This window comes from Podarcis muralis, chromosome 2 (genome assembly GCF_964188315.1).
Source record: "Podarcis muralis chromosome 2, rPodMur119.hap1.1, whole genome shotgun sequence".
NCBI classification, from domain to species: Eukaryota; Metazoa; Chordata; class Lepidosauria; order Squamata; family Lacertidae; genus Podarcis; species Podarcis muralis.
This window is the reverse complement of record NC_135656.1, coordinates 123,573,462-123,583,875: the sequence shown is the minus strand read 5'-3', so window position 1 is coordinate 123,583,875 and position 10,414 is coordinate 123,573,462. Positions and strand designations below refer to the sequence as shown.

The 10,414-nt window shown below is 48.0% G+C and overlaps 1 protein-coding gene across 3 annotated transcripts; it reads left to right on the top strand.

The window, feature by feature from the left end:
* On the top strand, nt 1-7,817 carry LOC114592605 (uncharacterized). Of its 3 annotated transcripts, none has more exons than XM_077923326.1 (5): nt 1-73; nt 3,387-3,563; nt 3,693-3,819; nt 5,350-5,430; nt 6,240-7,817. In XM_077923326.1, the coding sequence occupies exons 2-5, from the start codon at nt 3,489-3,491 to the stop codon at nt 7,358-7,360; spliced, it is 1,404 nt and encodes a 467-aa protein (XP_077779452.1). In that variant the 5' UTR covers nt 1-73; nt 3,387-3,488; the 3' UTR covers nt 7,361-7,817. The 3 variants fall into 3 exon arrangements, with proteins under 3 accessions (XP_077779452.1, XP_077779451.1, XP_077779453.1); XM_077923325.1 differs by having other exon boundaries at nt 5,347-5,430; XM_077923327.1 differs by lacking the exon at nt 5,350-5,430.
* The last annotated feature ends 2,597 nt before the right edge of the window (nt 7,818-10,414 follow it).

The window sequence follows — 10,414 nt, the reverse complement described above, 5'->3', positions numbered from 1 at the left end:
GCAATGTTGGAGGGGTGGGGTCTCCATGCACATCCCGGGAAGAGAAGGAGGCCTGCAAAGGAGGAGGGGAAAGGTGCAACATTTCGGGAAGGGGGTGATTTGGGGTGCAGGGAGGGAGACGAATTTGCTTTTATTCCACCTGAATCTACAAACAGGGCAGCAGGGAGGAAGGGAGGCTGGGGGGGGGGCGTGAAAGCAAGGAAGGGCTCCCCCTTTCCCTCTAGGAACCGGGAGAGGTAATCTACAATTGACTGCAAGGAGGGGGGCACCTCTCCCCCAAACAAGGTTTGCATTGCAGGATGAACCCCAGAATCCTAATCTGCCGCCCCCTGCCTCAGTTGGGATCATGAAAGCATAGGAGCCAACTCATAGGGGCCCGAGGGGGTCTTAACCCCCCCCCAAGATATTTGAGAGGACTGCCCCCAATATTTTGTTCAAGTTGGCATCCCTGTATGGGGGTGGGAGATATGGAGGGTGGGAGGGAGTCTGCCTTGGTGCATGGGAGACCGCCTTACATGGGGGGGGGGGGGGCGGGTTGAGTGTGACTTTTTTATCCCCAGAGCTGGAGAACAGAGTCACCTCTGGGTTGGGAGAGAGGGAGGAGATTTCGAGTTGGGGTGTGTGTGAGAAGAGGACAATGTCTAGGGAAATCGGCCTCCGGAGCTTCCTTAGTAAGAAAGTGATGTGAGAAGGAAGGGGGAGGCCCCCCAGCTCCCCTTTCAGAAAGCCTAGTCTGGCCGGCTGAGGTCGCTTTGTTGGGTTTCTCATGTTGGGAGGGTTTGATGTGCTACTGTTGTGCCCCAAAACTATAGGAATGAGGCACATTTTCCATTTCCTGATGCTTGAAAAAGCACCTCATCAGTTTTCCTCCTGCTTGGCAAGGGAAATGGGCCCATGGATGACAGGATTTAAATCTAATCAAGGTATTAAAGGTAAAGGTAAAGGGACCCCTGACCATTAGGTCCAGTCATGACCGACTCTGGGGTTGCGGCGCTTATCTCGCTTTACTGGCTGAGGGAGCCGGTGTACAGCTTCCGGGTCATGTGGCCAGCGTGACTAAGCTGCTTCTGGTGAACCAGAGCAGCACACGGAAACACCGTTTACCTTCCCACTGGAGCGGTACCTATTTATCTACTTGCACTTTGACGTGCTTTTGAACTGCTAGGTTGGCAGGACCAGGGACCGAGCAACGGGAGCTCACTCCGTTGCGGGGATTTGAACCGCCGACCTTCTGATCGACAAGTCCTAGGCTCTGTGGTTTAACCCACAGCGCCACCCGCGTCCCAGATCAAGGTCTTAGGAGCCCTTTAGAAAGCTTCAAGGCAAAGATTGGAGGAATTAAAGAAATGCCCCCTCCCCAGCTGGACTGGGGGGGGGGGGGAATGAGTTTTTGATGCTCCTTCTTTCCAAAAAGAGGCTTCTCCAGATATCCTCTTGGGACTTTGTCGGGAAGGAGAATCAAAGCTCCCAGGGGTGGGAGATCTGGCCTGCCTTGCAGGATTGGCCCAGCGCGGAGGTGCTGAGGGACTTTCTCTGCCGGTCCTGCCAGCCTCACTCCTGCCTGGCCTCGTCCCCATCCAGGTTGCCAGGAGGGTCTTCTAACACTATAGGTCTTCTAAAGCCCACCACCTGGGCAATGCTCACACCAGAAACCTGCAAGGTGGGCCAGGATGACAGCCTGTTCCATGTTTGGCACAGGGGTGGAGACCATTATCCAGCCTGAGGGCCTCATTCGCTCCTGAGCAGCCTTCCAGGGGCCACTTTCCATTGATAGGCGGGGCAGAGGACAGAGTTGGTGGGGCTATGGGGCTGACTCTGAGCTTTGTCCAGGAGCTGCCTGCCTTCCAGGGATATTTTCCAGCCAATCAAAAGCCCCCCAAGAGGCAGCTGGGAAGCGTTGGAAAGAGGGTGTGGCACTGGAGAAATTCCTGAGGGCCAGAGAGAGAGAGAGAGGTGACTTGAGGGCCAATTTAGCCCTTGGGTCTGAGGTTCCCCACCCTGCAGTTCGGGTGCTGGGCTTACACCAGGGAGACCCTGTCTCCCATCCCCATGCTCAGGACGGATGCCCTGTGCCCAGTTTGGACCCCCTGATTATTTCTCCTCCTGTCCTTCCTCACAGTGTAGGGAAGATAAAAGGGACACACACACACACACACACACACACACACACACACACACGAGGGGTTCCTAAGAGGAAGGACTAGGGAGCCAGAAGCCACTGAACTTCCTATTTCTGTCCCCTAAACTACAATCCATGTTAGCGCATAGAGTGCTCTAAATATTTCCATCTGCTCCCTTTGGATGGAGCTTCTTCACCCTGGTGCCCTCCAGACACTGCTTTTCTTCTGACTGCAAATTCTGCCCATAATTTAGGAGTTTCCCTCATTTTCTTCATTCTAAATGTATCAAAGCGTCAGAAACTGGTTTCCTGGGTGGCTGTTTGGGGGAAAGGAACAGTGAGGTCTGCAGAGGTACTGACCATAATGCTTTCTGCGAAGCTTCTTTAAGAGTTTGGGATTTGATACTAGAACTTTAGAATCCGAAGCTGAATGTCCCCTAAAGACTGAGGCATTTTTATTGTATTATCAAGAGTCTGTAGAAAGGATTACATTCTTCCACTTCCCTGCCTTGCACTCCCTGGAAGGGACACACAGGAGAGCTGGTCCCTGCTTCCTTTTCTTTAGATTACACACACACACACACACACACACACACACACACAGTTGTACACAAATACTTGCTCCAAGATTCAATACTTTCTGTTTCAGCTGTGAAAATCTCAAGTGTTCCAGTTTTGAGCAATGAGTTTCTGAACAGCTATTGAAACATAGAGGATGAGTTCCTGATATCTCCAATCAGCATTTTAATCAATGAAAATTGTTAACAATCCCAAATTTGGGGTACATGGTGCATTTCTTTCACTAACTATTTCATATATTTTTCATAATATGTGTTTCTAGTTTGCATTTGTAATTAGAATTTATGAGTACAGTGGTGCCCCGCAAGACGAATGCCTCGCAAGACGAAAAACTCGCTAGACGAAAGGGTTTTCCGTTTTTTGAGTTGTTCCGCAAGACGAATTTCCCTATGGGCTTGCTTCCCATAGGGGTTCTTGCGAGTTTGTTTCCTTTTTCTTAAAGCCGCTAAGCCGTTAATAGGCGTGCTTCGCAAGACGAAGAGACTCGCGGAACGGATTAATTTCGTCTTGCGAGGCACCACTGTATTCATTTATTAGTGTTGGTATTTGTAATTTGTAAAAGGTATGCTATTTGTAAATGTCTTCCATCCTAATTAAATCTGCCTTTCTATGAACCACTCTCAGACCTCTTAGTCTAGGGCGGTACATAAATTCAGTCAATAATAATAATAATTTCTGCATTTTTCAGAGCTATTCCCTGCATTGATGGACATCGTGGCAACAGCTGAGGAGTCCCAGAAGTGGCCCAGTTTACGCCTCCTCCTCCTCCGTCTTTTCCACTGCCAACACAATGGCCTCCGAGACCCCCTCTGAACGGCCTCTTCTCAGAGGTGGAGTGGAAAGAGGAGCCAGGCAGCTTCCTCAGGTAGGGAAAGAGCAACGGGAGCAGGGAGGAGGGAAGAGGCACAGATGGGACCACCCAGCCTCCCTCTGTGTTGAGTGGGGATGATGGGGATCTAAGAGAAGCTCTGTCTTCTTCCTCCTCTTCTTCCAGGCCCTCTTGACCTTTGAGGAGGTGGCTGTGTTTTTCACGGAGGAGGAGTGGGCTCTGCTGGATCCAGGCCAAAGAGCTCTGCACAAGGAAGTCATGGAGGAGAATTATGAGATGGTGGCCTCTCTAGGTAAGGGCACATTTTCCCCCCTCTTGGCTGTTAGACGTTGAAGTTGTGAATCTGCTGTTTGAGCCATTTATTCATGCCGTGTCTTCCTCTTTGGTGACCCCTTGTAGCCGAATAAGATTGTCTTCCATGAACATGATCTTAACAGTGTGTCCGTAAGTGACTGTGGAGTCCAATTCTGGATCCACACATCCTTCCATGACGCCTTTGGTAAAGGTTATTTTCCAATTGGAGCACTTGCTGGCCAGTGTTTCCCCATTTTCTGTTCTTATACTGCTTTTTTTTTTAGATTTGCCTTGAGACCCTCTTGGAACCTCTTTTGTTATCCACCAGTTTATCAATTTCCATTCTTAAGTTGGCAATAGAATAGTTGCTTTGGAAGACAATAATCAGGCATCTGAACAACATGACCAGTCCAATGAAGTTGATGTTGAAGATTGTAGTGTATAGCAATACTTGTCAGGGACCTCCCTTCCCAGAGTGACTGCGTGCACTCCAGGGAAGAATGCGGGGCAGGCTAAGGAGGGTAGAGGCTTGAATCTTGCTCACACTAAGAGTGATGGAAGTCTCTCCCATCCTGGAATGCAGGCTATAAATTCCCTAGACAGCACAGGGCAGACAGAGCCTGCTTCAGAGGAACTGCCGCTGTTAGATTCGGCGCAGGAGGGGCAGGCTGTCCTCTAGTCTCCTCGGAGTAGGCGGAAGAGTAGAGTAGAGGCGCAACAGCAGCCCAACAGGAGGTGGGTCAACCGGTGGAGGATATCCTGCTGGCATCAACAGTGTCATCCAGTGGTTCCAACTGTCTCATTGGGACTGAGCTGGGAGGGCTCGGACTGAAGCTACTGTGTAAATACTCAATAAATCTAAGAGTAATAAACCTGCCAGCTTGCTGCTTCTTGGTATGAGAGGAGCATAGTAAATCCTGACAGCACTGTAGTTTTGTCTGTAAAAAGGTAAAGGTACCCCTGCCCATACGGGCCAGTCTTGCCAGACTCTAGGGTTGTGCGCTCATCTCACTCTATAGGCCGGGAGCCAGCGCTGTCCGCAGACACTTCCGGGTCACGTGGCCAGGGTGACAAGCTGCATCTGACGAACCAGAGCAGCGCACGGAACGCCGTTTACCTTCCCGCTGGTAAGCGGTCCCTATTTATCTACTTGCACCTGAAGGTGCTTTCGAACTGCTAGGTTGGCAGGCGCTGGGACCGAACGATGGGAGCGCACCCCGCCGCGGGGATTCGAACCGCCGAACTTTCGATCGGCAAGTCCTAGGCGCTGAGGCCTTAACCCACAGCGCCACCCGCATCCCTAGTTTTGTCTGTAGGAAACTCTAAATAAGCTGATATTGTGGTATGAATTCCCCACAAAAACCTCTGTAAAATCTACAAAGAGGTTTTTTGGTCGACGTCATTTATTAGCTTTTAATGGGCCACCAGATACTTTACTGTCTCTGCTTCAAAAGATGGTTATTTTGGATACTTTTACAGTCACATATGACATAAACAACGATTCTGCTTTACTTATTCCACATAGCAGAGACTCTGATACTCAAGTCTGAGCTCACTTCCTCGCTTGGAACAGAAAAATACAGGAATGTTGTCCTGGACCAATTCAGAGGTACATACTTCCACTTTGCTGTGAGGCTGTACCTTTGTATGTCTCCTTTCAGTGTGTAGGAATATAAAAAGAGCCCTTTTGGATCAGAACAAGGGCCCATCTTTTCCAGAATCCTGGTGCAGGTTTAGGTGATGTGTACAGTGGGTTGGAATGTATCAGCCAGATATTACAGATCAGGGAGGAAGGAGAAAACCCAATACAGACACAAGCATTTTCACTTGGGGGGGGGGGGGAGATGAAGAATGGGCCATAGATGCCTCACCTGTATATAGAAGGGTTTTCTTGGTGTTCGGTGCTACATGGGAGTTGAAGGTAGAACTGGATACTAAGGGTTCTTCAGGCTATTTTCAGATTTCCTTTCCTTTCCTGAAACTTTAGTACATAGAAGAGGGAGGGATGCTGGAAGTGTTAAAATAAGAGAAGGTGCTGGTTGGTCTTGCTGTGTGTTAAGTTCTCTTGTTCATTTCCTTAAATTGTTGTTGTTGTTTAGTTGTTTAGTCGTGTCCGAGGCATACTTGTCTTCCACTGCCTCCCGCAGTTTGGTCAAACTCATGTTTGTAGCTTCAAGAACACTGTCCAACCATCTCGTCCTCTGTCGTCCCCTTCTCCTTGTGCCATCAATCTTTCCCAACATCAGGGTCTTTTCCAGGGAGTCTTCTCTTCTCATGAGGTGGCCAAAGTATTGGAGCCTCAGCTTCACGATCTGTCCTTCCAGTGAGCACTCAGGGCTGATTTCCTTAAGAATGGATAGGTTTGATCTTCTTCCTTAAATACTTAGCAATATTTTCTTATCTCCCACTTTAAACCAGGTGATGGAGGAGGCAATCAGAATATTGAAGGGCCATCTGCAAAGTACTTAAGTGTGAGTGAACACCTTAGCATCCATCTACAAACTAACACAGGAGAGAAACCCTTTAAATGCATGGAGTGCGGAAAGAGCTTCAGTAAAAATGGAAACCTTACTGTACATAAACAAATTCACACAGGGAACAAACCATTTAGATGTATGGAGTGTGGAAAGAGCTTCAGACAATGTTCACACCTTACTATACATCTACGAACTCACACAGGGGAGAAACCTTTTAAATGTATGGAGTGCGGAAAGAGCTTCAGTGAGAGTGGAAAACTTACTATACATCAACGAATTCACACAGGGGAGAAGCCCTTTAAATGTATGGATTGTGGAAAGAGTTTCACTGAGAGTGGAGGGCTTAGAAATCATCAGCGGACTCACACAGGGGAGAAACCATATAAATGTTTGGAGTGTGGAAAGAGCTTCATTCGTAGTGGCAAACTCACTCTACACCAACAAAGTCACACCGGGGAGAAATCATTTAAATGTATGTGTGGGAAGGGTTTCAGTCATAGTGGAGCTCTTGCAACACATCAACGAACTCATACAGGGGAGAAACCATTTAAATGTATTGAGTGTGGAAAGAACTTCAGTGAAGCTTCAAAACTGACCATACATCTACGAACTCACACAGGGGAGAAACCCTTTAAATGTTTAGAGTGTGGACAGAGTTTCAGTCACAATGGAACACTTACTAGACACCAACGAACTCACACAGGTGAGAAACCATACAAATGTACGGTTTGTGGAAAGTGCTTCAGTGCCAGTGGAAGTCTTACTCTACATCAACGAACTCATACAGGGGAGAAACCATATAAATGTTTGGAGTGTGGAAAGAGCTTCATTTGTAGTGGAAGACTCACTGTGCACCAACAAAGTCACACTGGGAGTAAACCATTTAAATGTATTTGTGGGAAGGGTTTCAGTCAGAGTGGAGCTCTTGCAACACATCAACGAACTCATACAGGAGAGAAGCCATTTAAATGTATGGATTGTGGGAAGGGTTTAAGTGATAGTAGAACTCTTAGAAGACACCAGCGATCTCACACAGTGGAGAAGCCCTTTAAATGTATGTAGTGCTGAAAGAGCTTCAGTAAAAATGGAAGACTTATCTAATATCAATGAATTCACACAGGGAAAACCATTTAGATGTATGGAGTGGGAAGAGCTTCAGTAAAAATTGGAGACTTGCCATACATCAACAAATTCACACAGGGGAGAAACCGTTTAGATCGGGGGTGTCCAAACTTTTTTCAATGAGGGCCAGATTTGAAGAAGTGAATATGCGTGGGGGCTGACCAAAGTTGTTTTTTTAGGATTGAAGTTGTTGAGCTTTTGGCGGGATTTCCCCCCAAGGTTTTTGAGGGTTTTTTAGGATTTTACCCCAGGAAATAAACTGCCACAGGGGCCGGAATAATCCGACTTTGGACATGCCTGATTTAGATGTATGGTATGTGGAAAGAGCTTAAGTCAGAGTGCAAGCCTTACTACACATCAACGAACTCACAAAGGGAAAAAAACCATTTAAATGTATGAATTGTGGGAAGTGCTTTAATCGGAATGGAGCTCTTAAAAGACATCAACGAACTAATACAGGGGAGAAACCATTTAAATGTATAGAGTGTGGAAAGGGCTTCAATGGAAATGGAACTCTTAGAAGACATCAAAGATCTCACAGAGAAGCAACTGTTTAAATGGAGTGTGGAAAGTATTTCAGTTATAATGAAGTTCTTAATAAGCACATACATAGTGTTACGGGGGAGAACCCATTTAGTTTTATGGAGGATGTCATGTTTTCCCCGCAGAGTTCACTTTGTCCCTCATATCAGCAAACTCATATAAGGAAATATCAATTGTAAATGCATGGAGTAATTTTGATTTTCTGATGTCTGTATGGAAAGTTGTACATACATGTATTAAGGCAATGAAGGTAATGTCTCATACAGTGGTGCCTCTGGTTACATATGCTTCAGGTTACAGACTCTGCTAACCCAGAAATAGTACTTCAGGTTAAGAACTTTGCTTCAGGATGAGAACAGAAATCGGGCTCCGGTGGCATGGCGGCAGCAGGAGGCCCCATTAGCTAAAGTGGCGCTTCAGGTTAAGAACAGTTTCAGGTTAAGAACGGGCCTCCAGAACGAATTAAGTACTTAACCTCAGGTACCATTGTATATGAAAGATGCAATGTACTGTTAGGGATGTGCAGAATGTGACTCTCGAGGACTCATTGAGTGTGAACATGGGCTGAGAATCCACTGATATTTGGTCTTTGGCAGAGAGAATTGGGAATCAAGAGTTGGGGAAAGTAGAGCACAACAATGGTGTTTAGGAAGCAGGGTTGGCTCTGGAATCCTAGAACTCTGGAGTTGAAAGGGAGTCCAAGGTCTTCTAGTCCAACTCCCAGTTTCTGCCAGGACACTGAGGTCCAGTGCCGAGGGCCTTCTGGTGGTTCCCTCGCTGCGAGAAGCCAAGTTACAGGAAACCAGGCAGAGGGCCTTCTCGGTAGTGGCGCCTGCCCTGTGGAACGCCCTGCCACCAGTTGTCAAAGAGAAAAATAACTACCAAACTTTTAGAAGACATCTAAAGGCAGCCCTGTTTAGGGAAGCTTTTAATGTTTAATAGGTTATTGTATTTTAGTGTTTTGTTGGAAGCCGCCCAGAGTGGCTGGGGGGACCCAGCCAGATGGGCGGGGTATAAATAATAATAATAATAATAATAATAATAATAATTTTAATAAATATTAATATTATTATTATTATTATTATAACAGCAGCATAAATCACATTTTTATAGTTGCAATAAAGGAACAACGAAAACACAAAAGACTGGAAAGTAATCCTTAAAATATCCTACGTTGTTTATATTTTATAAATCCTACGTTGTTTATATTTTATAAATTCATTGTTTTACCTTCCCTTCATATTCATGGCTACATTAACAGCAAAGTGCATAAAATCCCTGGTGGCAGCTGGAATAAAGGAGGTGCTGAGGGGAACAACCAACATGGGGAGGGAAGGTGGCGCAGGGAAATGTGGTCATTGCCAGTGGTTTCAGGAGAGTCATTTCCCTGTGGAGAGAGGAATCTTCCCCCCATAACTGGCCCATGTTTCAGAAATCTGTAGAAAGAGCAGGCAGTATAGGAGGCTGAAAGCAGAGTTCATCTGGATCTGCTCCTCTCTCTGCTGGCATTGAGCATTTGCCCATGACATTTGCATTTGCAGGTGCTGCAAGCTGCCCACAGTTGGACTTCACCCCCAAAGGCCCCCTCCTCCATCGCCTCCCGAGACAGACGGATGCCAACAGGGTCTCTTTGCCTGCCAGGATTGCACCTGGGACCTCCTGCATCCAAAGCATGGGGGGGGGGGGGGAGTCCCTTCCCACTACATTCCTAGGTCTCTGCTTGCAGGGAGGGGGGTCACCCTGGGTGAACAAACTCGCTTCCTAGAGAGGCAGGAAGTGACGGAGCAGGGCGGGGGGGGGAGTAGAGTTAATGTTGGAGGGGTGGGGTCCCAATGCACATCCCCGGAAGAGAAGGAGGCCTGCGAAGGAGGAGGGGAAAGGTGCAACATTTCGAGGGGGGGGTGTGATTTGGGGTGCAGGGAGGGAGAAGAATTTGCATTTCCTCCCCATGAATCTACAAACAGGGCAGGGGGGAGGGAAGAAGGTGGGGGGGGGATGAAAGCAAGGAAGGGCTCCCCCCTTTCCCTCTGGGAACCAGGAGAGGCAACGTGCAATCGGTTGCAGAAGGGAGGGGCGTCCTCTCCCCCAAACAAGGTTTGCATTGCAGGATCCTCTTGGAAGCGGAGAGATCAACCAGACTCCCGGGGGGGGGGGGAGACATTTTGCTTCCCGAGACGAACTAGAGAAGGGCTCCCCCCCCCCACCCAGCCTGATTGGAACAGGGAACCAGTTGTGCCAGTTTCACCCCACGACCGTGGGTCCCCGGGGGTGTGGGTGCCATGCAGGGAGCATCGCCCAGGCACCGAAATTTGTGGGTGCCCGACCCCTTCATGGGGAAATGGGTGGGTGCTCAGGGACCCAGGGAGCTGGCACCTATGCAATGAAAGTCACCAGGTGACGCCCCCCCCCCATCTTAGACCCAGCCTCCTAACGCATTTTTATGTATTTCTT

Bases quoted from the DNA above. Each gene is read 5' to 3' on its own strand.
- LOC114592605 (XM_077923325.1), top strand. From the start codon at position 3,489: ATGGCCTCCGAGACCCCCTCTGAACGGCCTCTTCTCAGAGGTGGAGTG. The intron at 3,820-5,346 runs GTAAGGGCACAT...TATTCCACATAG, and splicing joins TGAGATGGTGGCCTCTCTAG to CAGAGACTCTGATACTCAAG. The intron at 5,431-6,239 runs GTACATACTTCC...ACTTTAAACCAG, and splicing joins TGTCCTGGACCAATTCAGAG to GTGATGGAGGAGGCAATCAG.